Source organism: Lissotriton vulgaris, unplaced genomic scaffold, assembly GCF_964263255.1.
Source record: "Lissotriton vulgaris unplaced genomic scaffold, aLisVul1.2 SCAFFOLD_827, whole genome shotgun sequence".
NCBI lineage: Eukaryota > Metazoa > Chordata > Amphibia > Caudata > Salamandridae > Lissotriton > Lissotriton vulgaris.
In genome coordinates, this window is record NW_028247218.1 from 197,160 (window position 1) to 216,581 (window position 19,422).

Sequence of the window (19,422 nt, forward strand, 5' to 3'; positions counted from 1 at the left end):
TGCCAGTGCCGGATTCCTCAACACCCATGCCAACTCAATCGATGCCAGAGGAGGAGGAAGAAAAGGAGGAACCAATCGTTCCACCTGACATAGAGTTGGCATTGGACCTGACCCTGGTCTACATTGTGCTCTAATGCAACAGAGGCACCGCTTCCTCTGTTGGAGATTCCTATTCTTCAAGAGACGCGGCCCACCTTGCACTCCTTTTTGATGACCATGACCAGAGTGAATGAGTTCTCGGCAAGAGAATCTTTTCTTACACCAACCTAGTTCTCTGATCTGCCCGCGCCAACTGCTGAATGGGCCATTACCATGCCCTTTGGGATTTGGTGGCTCATGTTCTCTCAGGTGTTCCTGACGACCTTTGCATAAGCTTGGCCTAGGTAATTCAAGATGGTCATGATGTGTCAAGTTCATAAAATGTTGGGGCTTGAACACAGCACCTTTTTGTCCAAAGCACTCAGGAAACCTAACACTTACGCGGTCGCGGCCTAGGTACCTACCACCCATGCAGCCGGCGTGTTTCCAGATCTCTGGGACGGTCGAGGTCTTTAGGGAGAGATTGATGATGTTGCGCAGGTGGGGTGCGATGGAGCTGCTTGCTCTGTTGAAGATGTGGTGTCAGAATGGGTCTGACGGAGAGCCGGAGTGGATTGTGTGCGTGGTCTTGATGGTGTCATCGATGCTCACGTTGGCCCAGGCTAGCAGGGGGTCGTGGTCAATGGTGTGCGGAGGGTCTGTTGTTTTGCTGTCTGTTGGGGCTGTCTGGGTGTTGAAGCTGTTGTGGATGTCTGCTATCTTGCGGTGAAAGAAGGGAGTCAAACAGGGCTTGCGACGGCGGGATGTCGTTGGTGTTGGAGCGTTCCTTCACGATGTTGAAGAGCTCCTTGCTATTGTGTGTGTTGTTGTTGAGGCGGTCTTTGAAGGAAGTCCTCTTGGCCACCCTGATGAGGTGGTGGTGGTTGTGGATGGCATCCTTGTGTGCTGCGTGACTGTCCGGAGTTTGTTCACTGTGTTTTTTCTTCTCTAGTTTCTGACAGGCTTGCTTGGAGGCTAGGAGTTCTGGGGTGAACCAGCTGGCCCTCTTGCTGGTGTCTCTGTGGGGGGAGGGGGGGAGGGGCGTTTCTTCAGCGGGGCTAGGGTGTTGGCGCAGTCCTTGATCCAGCATCTGATGGTGTGGGCAGCGTCGTCAGTTTTGGAGGGTTCGGTGGGTGGGGTGAGAGCGAGGTTTGTGTGTAGTTGGTCTTTGATAATTTTGCTCCAGCAGCGGCGAGGGATCTGTTGGGTGCGGTGGTGTGTGGTGGGTTTCTGAAAGGTGAAGTGGATGCAGCGGTGGTCGGTCCAGAGCAGTTCGGTGGTGTAGCTGACGGAGATGTGCAGGCTTGAAGAGAAGACTGGGTCGAGCGTGTGGCCGACGTAGTGGGTGGGCTTTGTGATGAGTTGCTTCAGTCAGAGGTTGGCGAGGTTATCAATCAGTGTTGTGGAGTTGTTGTCGTTGTTCTCAAGGTGAAATTTCAGATCTCTGAGGAGGATGTAGCCGGTGGAGGTCAGGGAGTGCTTGCTGATCAAGTCGGCGACGGAGTCGCTGAACTGGGGGCGGGGTCCGGGGGGTCGGTAGACAAGGGTGCCTCTGTGGGTGGAGTTAGGGGCTGGGTGGATCTGGAAATTCATGTGATCGGCGGTGCTGAGCGCGTCGTCTGTGCTAGTCAAGTCCCTGATGCTGTTCTTGTGGACGATGGCGATTCCTCCTCATACTCCGTTCTTGCGGTCTCTGCGGGTGATCTTGTAGCCGTCTGGAATGGCTATGGCGATGTCGGGTGCGAAGGAGTCATTAAACCAGGTCTCTGTCAGGAAGGTGACGTCCGGGGATGTTGTGTCGAGCATGTCCCAGAGCTCGACGGCATGCGTGGGTGCAGAGCGGGTGTTCAGTAGTATACTTTGGTGGTGGTTGGGGTCTATCTTGGCGGGTGGTTCATCTGCTCTGAAGCTGGTGTAGCTGCAGTTCGGGCAGGTGAAGGGGCCGTGTGTGCGTTTCGGTGGCGGCCTTGAAGCAGCTGTTGCTCCGTTCGGAATTGAGAGCGTTCAGAGTGCTGGCGTCATAGTGGCGGTGGTCATCATGGCGGGTGCGAGGCCAGATGTCTTTAAAACTAAAGGTGTCCCTAAAAATAAGTTGCCTAGACACCTTCTTTTCTTCGTTACTGTTATTTTAGTTAATGTGTAAGTAAAGTATGCCTGTTAATTTCACAGCCGCGATTAAAGGTCAGGCATGCGGCCCCCCGTGCCGTACTTTGAGTATCCCTGGTCTTCAGAAAACTTGAATGGAAAATTTTAAGGGCAATCCTTGTTCCGCCTAGATAATACCACTTCTGAGGCCAATAATGAAGGTTTTGCTTTAGGAGTACAAATTGCTGGCAGTTGATGAGCTACAGAAAATGGAATCTGCCAGTTATGAATCTTCTGTACATCCTACCTTTTTGTGGCCAGACTGGTATTCTACACACCTGTGGAGGATCCTCTCTATTTTTTGGTTCTAAATTTCAATGTGGGTCTGTCAGCCGTTGGAGGCTCTGCTTGTTTGTCTACAACCAAAAGAGGCTAAAGTTCTCCTTTCAGTTTGAAATCTGGTCTGAGTTTGAGGGGGGTCTTAGGTTTTCGTATAGGGTACTTTCACTGACAAACCAGATTTCCACTTTTTAACCCCATGGTTTATTAGGACTTCCCCCTTAGAAAGGTAATCTAGATTCAGTTACAGCTTAGCTCATCAAATACTTTGAAGATAAGCCAAGTCTTAGGATCCTATATAGTTTATACTAGCGCTTCTCCTAGCCTGGTCATTCTCAAAGGATGACTTTATACTTCAGAGGTTCACAAGTGGTTTATGTACAATCTGATAGGGCTGCCTTGGCTAACTGTTTACAAACCTTTACCTCTGTAGATAAGAAGCTTTCAAAAGGTACCTTTGCACAACCGCTAAATTGTTTGCAAGTCAGCACAGAGGTGTGGGCTGGCATAAGGTGCTTAAAAGTAGATTGTTACTCGTTTCCTCCAGGTTAAGCATTGTTTAACTGTGCATTAACAGCTCGGACGTATTTGTGAAGGAACCAGTCTATTAATAAAGAGGAAGCTGGTGTTTTAATCCTCTACATCCGTTTAAAAAAATCAACTTCTTTTTTGTAGTAGGTCTGCAATAGTGACTGCTGCCTCTCATAGAACACAGACAAACTGCAGCAACTGACTGGTGAATAAAGCAACTGCCTAGGAAGATGCCAAAACGTAGCAGTATGCTCTGTCTGCACTTTCTGGTTGAATCCTTAAACCTAATAAATGATGTATTTTCTTGTTCCACTGGCATTCATGCACATTGCATCCTGACATAGCTGTACGACATGTTTTCAAAGACTAATGCATTAAAATTACAACCTTGTGCTTGTTCCATCACAGAGGATCCACAGGACGCGATCCCTTAACTTCACTCTCAGTATTCTGCACAGCCTACCTGGTTCTTGTATCTTTTGCCTTATAAGGCTTATCGGGGTCGCCATTTAAATTACTTCATTTAGTTTCTATCACGGAAAGTTGCCTTCCTAGTGGTAATCACTTTTCTCAGAAGGATAAGTTAACTACAGCCACTTGCTCTACAAGAAACTTTCTTTAAAATGTCCCCAACAAAATTGGTTTTACAGGAAAATCCAAAATTCCTAACCAAGGTGGTCTCAGCCTTTCACAAAAGTCAGACCATAGAACTACCTGTTTTCTTTCCTAGCCCAGACACAGTAGTAGAGAAAACCCTGCATACATTAGATGCCAAAAAGGCTATCATGTTGTACACTGATAGAATAAAATCCTTTAGGAAAATAGAAACACTTATTGTCGCCTTTACCAAGCCTCACCAGGGGGCACCCACATCCAATGCAGGCAATTATTGATGGATAGTTAGATGCATTCAAAACTGTTACCAGAAAGCCAAGATGGTATTTACAGTTCTACCACGGGCTCATTCCACACGTAAACAGGATGGCTTTTCTAGAAAATATTTGTATAGAGGATATTTACAGAACATCAACATGCATTAACCTACATAAACCTACATACATTCAAAAAACACTACTGTGTTGATGTCTTCGCAGTTCAGCAAGCAAGAGTGGGTCAAGCTGTACTTGCAATATTATTTCAAACTAGTACTTCAGCCACTCGCTAACCACTGCAATGGGGAGATTTGCTTTATATTCTATGCCACTCATATATATCTACATCTAACTCATGCTACGCATGGAATATGTTACTTACCCATTAAGCACCTATTCATAGTGTGTAGTGCCGTAGTATAATGTATGCACCCTCCTCCCCATACCTTTTTGGTTGCAGTATTTGCTACTAGGTTTAGCACAGTAATTCCCCCACCCACTTTTATAAATGTTTCTCTATTCTGTCACTGTATTGCTCCTTTTCTAGAGCTCACTGAAAGAGCCAAAAACAATCTAACTAAGGAGCTGAGGTACATGTGCAATACACACTGAGGAGTCGCCGCTGTACCTCGTGACTCGAAGATGTCTTGGAAGGAAAACAACTTGTAATCGCCTGAGCCCAACACTAGATGGCAGTATAATGCTAAGCATATGAATTGACGGCACTGCACACTACGAATAGATGATTAAAAGGTAAGTAACATATTCCTTTACTCAAAATCTTTAGGGTGGCAGGAAGGCTTGAGTTCATAAGTCCAAGATAACCTCCTTAACTCTCGTTCTCTGTCTTAACATGGGGATTGAAAGTGTGCCTGCGTGCTTGAAGTAAATCTACATGTGGGTTGAGATGGACCACGAGTACACACATTTAAGAGGTGGCGGCCTTAGTGACTGTTCTGGTTTCAACCATAAACCTCTATCAACCGTGCACAACTTATTATTTAAAGGATGGTCGAGGGAACTGTTCTATCGCTTTTCAAGGGAGTCGTTAAGGTTACTTTTTTCTATTCCCCAGTCTTTTCGGTTAAATAAGTGCTTGTTATGTTCCAAGCCCTTCACAGTACACCGTGTGCTCAAGGAATTGCTACCCCTACAAACCAGTGTTTGCTTAAGTCCAGTTCCAAAAGGCCAGACTGATTATCTTGGTGAGCCTACTAGGCAAATCAGAACCCCAAACAATATTTAGATACAGACTGCATTTAGCTATTTTCCATGTTTCTCTGATTAGTTGATCTGATAGTTAAACACAGTTGCTTAGATAAAATGTAGAGTTGGCAGTGAAAGTGTCTTACTAGAGAGTAGTTCCGGGAAGACTGAGCATTATATTAGCCCTTATTCCAATAGTGCATGTACTCTTAAGCATAGTCTGTTCTATACTTAAGAGTGGATCTTATATCTCAAGTGGGTAAGGAAGGCACCGCAGTGTTGACCTGGTCTTTAAAGACAGAAAAATGGATGTGTTTCGGAGTTGTGTATTTGTGAAATAGACTTACAGACTCCGATTCCTTAACTTTTAAATATTCCCTAGGGGTCGGACTGGATCCATAAAATTTTCACCAGTACCCCTGCATACGGGAAGTTGATTCCTTGGTGCTCTGCACCAAAAACGTTCTCATCTGGAAATGGTGTGCAGGGCCTATATAGGCGCCTTTCCTGCATGCTTACATCAGTACGTTTCTTTCCATGCCACTAGACTCCGATCCGGAGCCCCCTTCTTCGTGTTTTTGAGACTTATACCTCAATATTTTACCAATGTGCAAGGATGTTAGGACCTGCCCCCCTCCCCCAAAAAAAAGATACGTGCAGGCTTCAAACACTATTGGGACTTTCACAAATAGATGCCTGTGATGGGTCCCCACCAGGTATGCTTGTGGTGCCTGGGTTCGAGCTACAACTCCAAGGCCTGCACTGATTGCACATTGACAAACCCAAAGACCATCCAGGACTGTGAGGCGAAACTGCTGGCAAGCATAGGAAGGCCCCTTATTAGGGCCCTCCAAGTCATGATCCTTTTCCAATGTTCGTTCATAATCTCATTCTATTCCCGGAGTCAACCGAGCCGCTTGAGAGGTCGGTCTTTGTCTCGCTTTGAATCTTCAGCCATAAAGCCCTCCATCTGGGATACCACCAGCGAGATTTGTCCTCTGTGCCGGTTGGATCCTCTGAGCCTATTTTGCCTCCGGCTCTGCTTCCAGCCCGGAGACCTGTGCCAGTGCCGGATTCCTCAACACCCATGCCAACTCAATCGATGCCAGAGGAGGAGGAAGAAAAGGAGGAACCAATCGTTCCACCTGACATAGAGTTGGCATTGGACCTGACCCTGGTCTACATTGTGCTCTAATGCAACAGAGGCACCGCTTCCTCTGTTGGAGATTCCTATTCTTCAAGAGACGCGGCCCACCTTGCACTCCTTTTTGATGACCATGACCAGAGTGAATGAGTTCTCTCAGCCCTACACCGATGACAATTGGTGTGAAGACTTGCAGCTCCTGACCAGGAATCTAAACGTGTGGAAATGTTTGGCAAGAGAATCTTTTCTTACACCAACCTAGTTCTCTGATCTGCCCGCGCCAACTGCTGAATGGGCCATTACCATGCCCTTTGGGATTTGGTGGCTCATGTTCTCTGAGGTGTTCCTGACGACCTTTGCATAAGCTTGGCCTAGGTAATTCAAGATGGTCATGATGTGTCAAGTTCATAAAATGTTGGGGCTTGAACACAGCACTTTTTTGTCCAAAGCACTCAGGAAACCTAACACTTACGCGGTCGCGGCCTAGGTACCTACCACCCATGCAGCCAAGATGAGCATGTGGCCCAGTCTGCAACACCCTCCTGATCCTGCTCCCAACCCGCGCAGCCTCACCTGCCTAACCTCTTTAGCGTGTCCTTGATAAAGAACATCTACCTACCTGGTGGGATGCAGAATCAGATAATTCCTTCTGGTTTGGCCGGAAATCACTTCGGACCAGAGGGTCCTGCAGATAGTTTGTTGGGGCTATACTCTCCCATTACACTCTTCTCTGACACACCTTTTGTGCCTCTCCCCCTCCTTCCAAGGACTGACAGAGAACCACCTCTCACTTTTACGGCAGGAAGTACAAGACCTTTTGGCCAAGGGTCTATTGAGGGGGTGCCTGTGTCAGAAGTAGGGCATTGTTAGTCATCCTGCTACTTACAGGTCCCTAAGAAGTACAGAGGCTTCTGGCCTGTATTAGACATTTGCCCTCTCAACCCCTTCCTCCGAAAGGAGGAGTTCTAGATGCTCACCCTGGCCCAAGACTTGTCTTCCCTCAACCCTAGAGACTGAAATGTGGTGTTGGATCTGCTGGAAACCTATTTTCATTTTACCATCCTGCCGGCCTGTCGGCACTACCTGCGGTCCGTGACGGGATATGAGCATTTTGAATTGGCTGTGCTCCCCTTTGCTCTCACCAGTGCCCCTTGGGTGTTCATGAAACTGATGCTGGTGGTGGCAGCTCATGTTCGGAGGTCTGGAATACCAGTCTTACCATCCCTCGCCAACTGGCTGTTGAAGGTAGGCTTGCCCCTCATCGTCCTCAACCACCTCCAGGTTAAGGCGAATCTTGTGTCCATCTTCTGGGATTCACTTTCAACATGCCAAAGTCACACCAGACTCCTTCTAAAACGCTCCTCTTCATCAGAGCCATTCTGGGCACAGTTCAGTTTTGTGACTTTACCTGAAAAGAGTCCAGGGCATTCAGGCTATGGTCCTTATCTTTCACCCTTGGTCCTGGATTTCAGTGAGGTCAACTCTGTCGCTGCTGGGACTGATGGCTCCTGCATCCTCCTAGTTGAGCACGCCAGATGGCATATTCAAGCTCTGCAGTGGGATCTGAATTCCCAGTGGCCCAACATCTAGGGGACCTCTCCCTTCCTTACACAGAGCCAACAGTAGTAAACGATGCATCGTTTCTGGGTTAAGCCGATCAATTGGGAGAGTAGCTATCCAAGGTCCTTGGTCTCTGGTGGATACACAAATGGCAGTCATACTGGTAGTTATACCGGAGGTGGTGCAAGGTCTCTTCTGCGAATGGGGGAAAACCTTGGCTCGATCGGTTTGCCATCGCAGAGAACCTGCAATGTCAGCAGTTCTGCACGTTTAAATTTCCAAGGCGCCTCTCACTTGGAAATGTTTTCCCCCTTGAGTTGAACTCTGGACTCCTATATGCTATTACAAATCCGGCCCCAAGCCCTCCAGAAGAACAGGACAGAGCGGGCCCAAGTCATCCTACTACCTCCCGATTTAGCATGTAGAGTATGGTACCTAGAACTCCTAGGCTTGTGCATATGTTCTGTGATCAGGTTTTCTCTTTTGGAGGACCTAGAGTTGCAGCAACAGGGCAGAGTACTCCACCCAGATCTTTACAAGCTCAACCTCTATGCTTGGAGTTGGAATTCATAATCACTTTGAAATTTTTCACTTTACTCAAAGTAATTGTTGTGAGGTTACCTAGGCCCCGGGCACAATAACTTCCATTTTACAAGTTTGCGTTCAAGGTTAACATGTTTTAAAATTATGACTTTTAACATAGATAGGGTTGTGCGCCCGCATGAGATAGTGTGCCTAGAATTTGTTTGCTTAATGTTGCACTTCTTGTAGGCACATTATCATCCCTTAGAACATTCTGTACAAGGACTAGGTACACTGTGCAAAATGTTGTCATTTGTTGTCTTTTGGCGACAGCTCTGGGTGGGTAGAATCAATGAGGACGATCGGACCATAGCTCAGGCACAGAGCAAATGGGTTCAGTGTATCATGTGAACTGCACCATCCCTTTTGTTTACACAGTGTAGCATTTCGATGGGTTGTCGGTTTCACCTTGCAAGAATTCTAGCCCAGCTGAATCCCGTCAATATCCTTAGTAGGAAGGCAGCCTGTTCTACACCGAGACTGGCTACCAGATGATACACAGCCGCAGGAAAATAGGAGGATAGACTACTCCAAGGTATTTTGGCAGACCCGCACACCCTATGCTTTATAGGATAGGCAGTGCTAGGTAGGAGTACAAATATATGTATTAATGTAATCAGCGCAAATGCACAGTGGTTGAATTGTTAATCTTTTTTTACCATTCTTGTAATGCTGTTTACAATGTTTCCTTTTATTAATCATTGCAGTGCACATATTTTACACATGAGTCCTATTACTTCAATAAATCTTTGAAATGCCAATTTGTGTACTACTTGTGTCTCCCTTTGGACATGCCTGAGTTAACAGCAAAAGGGTAGATTTGTTTCCTCAATTTCTTTGAGCAGTCAGGTCTGTCATTTTCGAGGTTGCAGGTGACGCACTGTGAGCTAGCCAGAAATTGTCAGCATATTCTGATAGTATGCATGTACTCCTATGTTGCCCCGATGCACAGTCTTACTGAAATAATAGGAATCGTATGACATAATAGGTGGCTGTCTCATTTTCCAATGTACCAAAAGTATTTTTGGTTACAGTTTTTTTACCAATCCACATTTGAGTGTTTCTATTTAGGAAGAGCTGAGTTTGGGAAGAATTGATCCACATTCAATAAACATGCACTTAATCTTCAAGTATTTACTGGGTTGGTTGTTCGAGTTTTAAGATAATCTGCTTAGTTATCCTGAAAATGTGGCATAGACCCCGCCTTTTATAAATCAGAAATATTACACTTACATTGAACATGTATTCATTTATTTTGTCCAATTAGATGACCATCTATTTTAAAGTTTTCCTCACTTGCCTTGTGGAATGGTACATACTAAATTAAGGTGTGGACCCCGTTCTGACTTTTAGAATTAAAAGTAAATCTATATATAGCATGAGACTATCAATCATAGGGACCCATATAGAAGGCATTATCACAGATTTATTTAATAGTGATGCATATAACATTTAATAAAAAGAATATACCTTTTGCAAAACTTGTTAGGTATCCAAGATGGTCATGCAATTGGGCCTGTTGACATGGATTACCAAAATGCACAATTTCATCATTTTCATCAAACGCGCCTGCCTGCTGCTGGTGCTCCTATGGATGTCTGTAAGTATGCTCTAAAATGTTTACCATGAAACTATTTTCTGTAAATTATATAATTTATGTTGGTACATGCCCTTTTAGCATTTAGCCTCTGGATATTTTATAAGTATTCCCTGCAAAATTAAAGGCTACATAGCTGAAAAAACATGAATTCTACTTGGAATGTATTTTTCACAGCCGTGATGAGTCCTCTGTACATGACACTTCAGCTAAAATAATTTGTGAGTAAGACATCTGAACGCTTAAAAAAAACAGAAAAGGCATAAAATCTTCAAATGATGTTTCACGTTTGTATGTCCTTCATGGTTTCCATATTGTACTGTGCGATATGGCCCTCATCCTTCCTTTCTCAAATTAAAGACGTATCCCTAAACCTTAATACTCCTTGGTCATGTGGTATCTTTATTGTGTAGATTTTCTACTTTAGTAATCTATTAATAATGCTAGTATGTTTTTCCATATTTGAATCTGTTATCTTCCATCATTTGAAAACTGTGTTGGCTTTCCTAAGTTTAGTTGGGTGTCAGTCTTGGAAAGTTGCTTTAAATGACCCAACGGATTCCTTTAGGAGAGCCTGCCCACTTTATCCCAAAAATGTCTGACCTACCAAACGGTATACTTTTAGTGCTGTGCTGTCCAACTATTTACAAACTGTGCTATAGAACACGCAACGATAAAGCATAATGCCATCAAACAATTGTGTCACAGGCTTATCCCCATCTTCAGATCATGCAGATGTTTTGATAAGACCAGTAAGTAACAATTTCAAGACAATTATATATCCTAGTTTAGGCAGTTTTTCCCCAAAGTCTTTACCCATAGCTACTGCTCTGGCCAACTTGGTAACTTATGGGACTGGCTCCAGTGTTATTACAAGTATTATTTTTAAGGGCATGCAGTCCACCACCACCTACTCTTTCTCCAGCCCCTCTATTCCTCTTTGTCTGCAGTCAAGATAGAAGGCAAAGTTATGTCTCACCTAATGGGCAGCCACATAAGCGGAGGCAATAGTTGTGTATCGACTTAAATGACTTAAAGTTACTTAAATATGTGTCTGTCATCTGTCTCAGAGAGAGACAGTGATCCTACAATAGCATTGATACCTCTTGCTTGGACTGCATTGATATTGGATGACTAGATGAATGTGGTATTGTGCAATGCATCTTTACGAATGATACATTAACGAGCTTCATTGAGTTTCTAGAGTGGGAAGCATCTGGGGATACTGTTTAATTGACTGATAATATATTAATTTGATCATTGTATTTTAATAGAAGGTGAGAAGTAAGGTGTTGCAGTTATTTTTTCTTTAACTTCCTATTGATCACCACTAAGTAATTTCGAAACTGCAATTCCAAAAGTGAATTAAATTCAGGTGGTGATATATCTGTGGAAGGGCACTCGGTGAATGGTTCAGGCCAGTGGTTCTTAAGTCATTTCCCAGTAGTTTGAAGACGGAAAAAGAAGTAATTTACCTGCAAAAGACCAGAAACCTCATGTCTCTTTTAGCTGTGCTATCTTCTCCAACGGAATTGGTTAGAACTCTGTGTCATAGGAACCTTGACATCATTCCAGACTTGAGAACATATCCGATGGTGTTAGGCAGCTAATACTGATGAAATCAGAAACAGAGCCTAGCTTATAACCTATCTCCCTACAGTAAAAACAATTTAAGTACACAGCATATACAGCGCTTAATTTGTGAAAAAAAAGAGTGACCGTGCCTTGAGCTCTTCTAACAAGCCGGCAGCTGGTCCAGTTACACATCAGCACACCAAATATAATGCTTTGTAACGGTTTTGCAATCTTTCTCATCCTCCGTATTTCTGATCAGTGGGTGTTTCCCTCTCTTGCATTCAGTAAATATCTGATGCAGGGAAATAAGTGCTGGTCCTCCAAAATAAGTGTGAGTGGCCCCCACAGGCTTAAATTAAGCACTGAGCATAGAGAACAAAAGTTAAATGTGCAAAATGGTGCATTCTGTCAGTTCTCTGATCTTCCCCCAACAGGGTTACTTGGTACTACTGCTGGTTCATATATCGCTTTTGCTGGAATCACTTCTGTCCACCAGAAACAAGTCACTCCAAGTCTGAACATTCTCCACCCAAGCTGCATTTCTCTTAACAATCTCACCACATAATAGTTTCACAGAATGTCTGTAGGAAATTGGGTTAGTGGTGGAGTAGGTTGAAAATGTACTCAAATAGCAACCGCAATCTCTGTTAGGTTAAAAAGCAAGCAAACCCCACATTTCCCTGTACTTAACTCTCTAGTAGTTTGGCAGAAATGCAGTCAGGCTTAACTTGGAGGCAATGTATAAAGTATATATGCAACACTTTAAACGGTAATAAAGTGAAAACGCAGCACTAGAAAAATCCCCCAACAATTTAGTAAAATAGATTAAAATGTAATGAATTATATTGTGACCAAAATAACAGAGATCCAATCCGCAGAACTGGAGTTATGCAATTTTAAAGATTTAAGTGAAAATAGTGCCTAGAAACCCCAGGCGCCAACTGTGTTTATTTGGTCGTGCCAGAAGGGGGTCAAAGTCACAAATTCAGGCTGCCCACAAAGGAGTGCGGGCAAGATACAGGGACCAAGTTAAGTACGCTGAACAAAGGAACTTAAATCCTGGTTGTGGAGTGCTGCAAACCCAATGTAGAGGATGCATCATGCAGCAGTGGTTCCAAGTAAGCTATGGTCTGTGATGCAAAATCCTGCTTTGTCATCTAGGATGCCGTCGGAGAGAGGTTTGTGATGTGGAGTCCTGCATCGAGGCAGCGTCACACAGTGGTGGTTCTGATGAAGCTGCGGACTGCGATGCAAGGTCCTGTCTTAGGGATGTGTCACGCAGCAGAGGTTTTGATGCAGCTGCGGGGAGATGCAAAGCACTGCTTAGGTTCTGATTGTACGACCGCAGCTGGGCTGGCAGAGCCACCTTCAGGCCCATTTGCAAGGGCCTTCGCCTGGGGTGGCACCACTTGGGGGTATGGAACTCACAGAATGCTAAGCCTTGGTGTTCGGTTCAAGGTGGTTGGAGCCTTTTTTTGTCCTGAGACTGATCAGGAGGCTAGCCAACTAGCCCTTAGAGGCACTTTAGTGGTCTTGGATTCACAATGCAGGTCCAGTCCTTTTCACTCAGGGAGCAGGACAGCAGGGCAACAGAGAAGCTGTCCTTCCTGCACAGCAGTCCTTCTGAGTCTTCCATAGGTCCCAGGTCCAGATGTGTACTGAAGAGTTGGATCTGGAGGTCCAGTATTCATTTATCAATCAATAAGATGGGTGGGGGAGGGGGGGGGGGCAATGAATGAGTCATAACGGTCTCAATGCCAGTCTGAGATTATTTATTTGGCGTCTCTCGACCACACGGTCACAGTCTGCAGTAATATGATCTCCGCGTAGTGTGGTTTGGTGGATAGCATATCATTGGGTCTGTCACTTGAGTGTCCCATTCTCCAAGTGACTTAGTAACCTCCACCAAGAGGGAGACTGTCTGGATACACTCACCAGTCTTCCAATGCCAATCGCTTGGAGAGTGGTATGCAGGAGTACTCTGGAGGACAGTTTAGAGCTAAGCTCAAAACTTTGTTCTATATTATCTCCACAACCTATGATGTTTTAGAGTTGCCTCCTCGAATTATAGGCCTGAAGACTGAGCCTATTACTCGAGCAAAGTGTGCTTAATGACAAAGACGGGTGAGTGTATCCACCCGCTAATCTTACTTGTGGGTAAGCCCTTTTGATCAAGGCCTTTATACTTTTTGTGCTGATGAAGGCCATAGTCCCGGAAAGGCTGCTCCAGGCTGAAACATGAAAACCCGGCCAGTAGGTGTTCTGAATCATTGACGTAACCACCAAGCCCTGCCTCTTTTTTTTAGACCTAGCCCTATCTTATTCCTTTTATCCCCTTGAATAAAGATTTACCTACAAGGTAGGAGATAATGTTAATCCACTTACCACTGTCAACATCCAGTCTTCCTCCTGGTGGAGGTTACTAAGTCACTGGAACGGGACACTCAAGTGAAGGACCCGGTGAAGCTATCCACCAAACCACACTAAGCGTAGATTATATACAGTGCAGACGGTGACTGTTTGGTTGAGGGTCTCCAGAGAAAAAGTCTCAGAGACTGGCATTGAGACCATTGTGGTTCAGTCGCCAGCCCCCACACTGATTGATAACTAGTATCGTTTGGAAGCTGAATGGACCTCTGCTTTTCCCCTTCCCCCTATTGATTAGTACTGCTCCAGTATTTTTTTACCAGGTGCTAGCTTTGTAATTATGAGTAGGTTTTGAAATAGGTGCTTGGAACTTACTGCTCCCTGCTGCACCCCTGCTCGTCTAGAGGCACAGAAGACTAGTGTCACACCCTTTGAGTGTGCGCTTAGGCAAAGGCTTTATGATGTGGAATTGTGGTAGGTGGCCGCTTCTTCCCCCTATCAAGTCTGATGACCTATCCTGTCAACACCTATTTCCCCTTTGTCTCACTGTCTGGCAGCAATACACAAAGACCAGCTGCTACCTATACCTAGTCATGTGACCCTGGAAACAGGCTTCAAGCACCAAATGGTGAGGACAAGAAAATCATAGAACAAATGGTGGTAATGCACTCAATTATACATCCAATGTATTCAAAATTATTTTAACACATTTGAACATTCAAACAATCTTTGTGTGCATGCTGTAAGAGGGCTCCACCCTGGCCCAATAATTGCATTGCAGGAAAACTGGAACAGATGTCCTAGGACCAGCAGGCACTACTTTGCCCTAAAGCTTCCAAGTACTCAAAACGAATCAAATGTAAATCAGAGTCCAAACATCAATGAATTGCTGGAGTTCCACATTTGCTAGGTTTTTAATCCAGTTGATTGAAGACATCAACATTGTTCACAAATTTTGACAGCACACTTGTAAATCTTGTTAGAAGACTTATTTCTCTGAACTCTGTGTCCACAATAGTCTTTCGCAAACATCCAATGCATTTCAGGTGTGGTACCCTTCATCAGGGGAAACTACAAGTAGAAATGCAATGTTTAATATCTTAAGGACTGACATTTAGCTATCTCAAAGTGCAACCCACTGCCAGCAAGTCAACACATATTCCCTAATAAAGGAGAAAACCTATAGTCCGTGTTAAAATGCAACTAGTCTCACTAGACTAAAATACCCAACATGCATTAGGAATATCACCAAAGAAATGTGACTGTGAACTGACCATGGTTCTTCAATTCTTCAACATACCCTGTGAAAATGCCTCTAAATGCCCTAAAAGGTAAAGTCAAACTAGAAACTAAGCGATTCTTAGTGCTCATTTGTTACTAATCCAAAGCCTGCAGTGTGTCATATGTGCGTGTAATTAAAAGTGAAAACAGACAGGACTCCAATGTCTTTACAGAAAGGAAATAAAAAGACATTTAAAGGGAAAAACGTGATTTCAACCAATAGTGAATCGGTCTTATTCACTGTTGCTGTATGAGTATCAGCCACTTTTCATTGAAGTTTCAAAACAAAAGATCATGCATACTTTGAGATGCTCTTTACTGTAGTCTTGCTCAATGTGCTAATCAATGCATAGCGGTGATGAAATACAAACATCCAACGTATTCATGTGGTATTTCCTAAACATGATTGTTCGAAAAATATTTTTTTAGAGCAGCATTCCTAAATCCACAGAAGCTAATACATAGGGGGCAAACACAAGTAGATGACAGATGGAGCGCTGAAACTTTTCAGACACTCACCCCCAGTCTCTGATCTTGGTTGAATCCATCATCATTCTTCAGCTCCCTTTACCACCCCTATTCAGAACCGGCTATATGCAAATCAGTCTTGACCCTGCGCCTCATGGGAGCATTCCAGCCCGAACTGCAAAGCCAGGTCTTCCCTGGACCGAAAACAAGCATCCTAGGACTGGTTTCAGGGTAACACCCCCCATCAGCCAGGCTAGCTACAATCCAGTGGCAAAGTGAGCAAGGGATCCACATCTGGGCAAATTCTATTGGGAGGCTGTTAGGCTGTTAGGATTGTACACTTCTTATTGCCAATAGCAGTTTATCCTTAGTGGGGTTTCCCTAAAATGACTCGATCTTCGGGGGATAGGGTGACCAATGGGATGTCTATTAGCAATTCTTGGGAGCCTTCTGCTGTTGTTGTGGTCACAGGCATATATAGATTTGTAAAGTGAGTTGCAAAAACCCCTGCTATTTCTTGTGGATTTCTCAAGATCTCACCTGAGTCTATGTTCAGTAGTGGCACCCATTAAAGGGCCTGTTTGTGCTTTTCAAGTTAAGTTAACAATTTGCCTGCCTTGTCTCCCATTTCATATATTTTTTGTGTTGTGTTGCCTTGTGCTTTGCTTTAGCTGTCTCTGCCACTAGCTGCATTTAGTCTAGTCGCTTGATGTTTAGGGTATGACAAGCAGATAAATTGTCTGTGTCTATGGCCCTCGCCTCTTCCTCTAATATCTCCTTCTCCAATGCTTCTATCCTTGCTCTCTTTTCTCTATTATATCCTACTATAAGTGAGAGTGGCTTACCCATAATTACAGTTTTGAATGCCCCCCCAGAGTGTTTGGGTTAGTTTGACTGTTCCGGCGCTTTCATTGCAGTATGTGCCTGTGTGCTGCAGCAATTCCTTTTGATATGTGGGACCTTCAAGTACCACAGATTGAGAGTTGTCCATCTGGTGGGTGTGTCCAATGCAAACTTGGCCAGGATTGGAGAGTGGTCGGATATACCCCTCGCCTCTCTGAAGTAGTGAACACATTCGATAGTGTGAGCTTGTAATCTATGCACAACTGGCTGTTATGAGAACCAGAGTGAAACTTGCATTGTAGCACTTGGGGGTTGTGGTGGAACCACACTTCAGTTAGACCTAGGGCAAAGAGAAAGTGCGCTAGTAGTGAACGTTCTCATGCGTGTCGTCTGGGGGGCAGTCCACCTGGTAATGTAGTGTTCTATTTATATTTTCTCCCAACAGGAGGACCCTGACTCGGGGGTCTTGAATGATTTTTTTGTGATGTCTGATGGGTCTTTTTCTGCATTGCTGGGGGGACATAGGCCGACAGTAGATTGATAGGTTTCCCCTCCCAGGTTTCAGCCCCTGCTGCGAATCGGCCATGTGTATCTAGCCACATACTCTGTATAATGAAGGGACAGCTTTTGCGCTTAAGGATACCAGTCCCCCTAGATCCTGAGGTGAACACTACATATGTGATTAGTTTATATCCTCATCTGTCCAGAGCTTTAAAGGTGTTGCCCACCAGGTGTGTTTCGTGCACTAGTACTACGTCTGGTGCCTGACGTTTAATACATTGGAGCACTATCCCTCGTTTGAGTTTTGTCTCCCAATCTGTTTACATTCCAGGTTTAGGATTCGGAGTGTAGCCTTCCATGTGTGGTAGGATTCCTGTGTTTGCATATTATCTGGCTCTAGTGGCTCCCCGCTCCTCTGTGTGGGGCCCTTTTTATTTGTTTGGGTTGTGTGGATAGAATGTGTTACTTAGTGTGTGTGATCTCTCCCCCTACGGTTGTGAAGGACGAACTATAACTAACCTTGAAACATCCCCCCAGAAATGAACTTTCTCAACCCCTGCCTCCCTGCTTGATGTTGTGTAAACTTCCTGCCTCCCCAACATTGCAGAGTGCCTGTCGCCCTCTCCCCCTAAGAATCAGGGAAACGTGATACCCAGTCCCACCCCCACACCATACACCATCAATACTGAAACATGCAACTTGTCTGGAGTTAGACAAACCGACGGGTCTCAACTCAGAATATCCCTCACTCCTGGTCCCTTTGACTGTGAGGTCGTCAATCTCGGGCCTGCACAAGGTACGTATAGTGCATAGGGATGGTTTGATTGTCGCTGTTATCCTTAGAACTGGTCAAGTGGTTCGCATTACTCTTGCCCACAGCATCTCTCTAAGGCCTTGCCGCATTTTCTCAGTGTTCATTTCGGATTTTGTTTGTTTCATCCTCCGCAGAGCTCATATCTCTAGTGTTGGCTGTTTGATGGTTCCATGTCTTTTTTGATTGTTTACCAGTAAGTGCACAGTTTCCAAAATTGCACTATCCATCTAACCACTGCCATCCATCTTCGGGGTTAGTAAAATAACAAGTTTTGCCTTCCTCTTCCACTCTTAATTTGGCAGGAAATAACATAGCATATTTGATTTCTTTTTCTCTTAGAGCCCATTTAACTTCCAGAAAACTGCATCGTAGTCTTTGTACCTTTAGTGTGAAGTCAGGGAAGAAAGTTATGTTGCTGTTTTTGTAGCTAACCAGTGGCACCCTGTGGGCTGTTTGAGAGATAATGTCTCTGTCCCGGAAGTTGAAGACTCGTGCCAGTATAGGCCTGGGGTTGGCTCCTGGTTTTGGCCTCCCCCATGATTCTCTGTGGGCTCTTTCAATGGAGAAGTAGTTTGAGAGGCCTCATGGCTGTAGTTGTTTCGTGATTAGTACTTCTACAATTAGGTCTGCCGCTGGCCCCTCTGCACTTTCGGGTACTCCAAGAATACGTACATGGTTTCATCATACCCTGCCTTCATAGTCATCTAGTTGGATTTCCAGTATGTCACTTTTGGTTCGTAGGGCACTGATTTGTTTGAAGTGAGCGGTGTCACTGACTAGTGAGTGAGTTGAGTTCTCCACTTCTTGTCTCTAGCATCCATATTGCGTATATCAGCTGTGACCAGAGAGACCTCCTTGGAGACTGAGTCCAGTCTCGATTCCAGTGGGGTACATATGCTATTTATGGCTGCTATAATATTGTGGAGGGTGGGATCAGGGTGTTACATAGGCAATTGGGCCTATGTATCTCTGCCCCTTTCTTCCATCCAAACTTACCGAGCTACATCTAGAGTGAGGCCCATCCACTTTTCCCACCTGTCATTTCTTGGCTTTGTGGGCCGTGTGGAGTTTGTATGAGACCCGGAGTCGGCCTTGTGGTCCCCACCATCTGCTCTAGGGCAGTGTGCCCCTTCCGGCCTGTCTAGTCTCCCAGGTGCGGCTCCTCTCTGGTAGCACTGATCTCCCGCTCTCTAGGCGGACAGGCCAGCCAATGGTTGCAGCCCTCTTTTGTTTGGGGGATACTCGTGGCGCAGTCCCCGGTCCGAACGTCGTTGTTGGTTGTTTAAGGACCTTAATGGGTCCAGGCAGGGCCTACCAGGGCTCGCCTCTCGTTTCCTTCTGTGCACGGCAGTGCGCCCCGACGATAGCCCCCCCACCCCAAGCACTGGAGCCTTTCAGGAGTCCATGCTACCACTGGCCTCACCTCCGTTTGTAGTTGGGGACAGCTTACGGCTCTGCACGGTATGCCACAATTCTTCTGGGCTGCCACACCAGGCTCTCCCTGTGTCTGCGTCTGTTGATAGGTTGAAGCCGATGAAAGCATTGCACCCTCCCCAATCTACCGTCATCCTTTACTTAT

The 19,422-nt window shown here is 45.1% G+C and overlaps 1 protein-coding gene across 1 annotated transcript in view; it reads left to right on the forward strand.

Moving 5' to 3' along the window:
* The window catches only part of LOC147665215 (arf-GAP domain and FG repeat-containing protein 1-like), a gene marked incomplete at its 5' end in the record, with an annotated part of 303,816 nt that overhangs the window by 190,954 nt on the left and 93,440 nt on the right, over positions 1 to 19,422 (forward strand). The window contains one exon of the mRNA XM_086949669.1: positions 9,887 to 9,997. Coding sequence (XP_086805795.1) covers positions 9,887 to 9,997 — 111 coding nt within the window. The remainder of the gene's footprint in view (positions 1 to 9,886; positions 9,998 to 19,422) is intronic.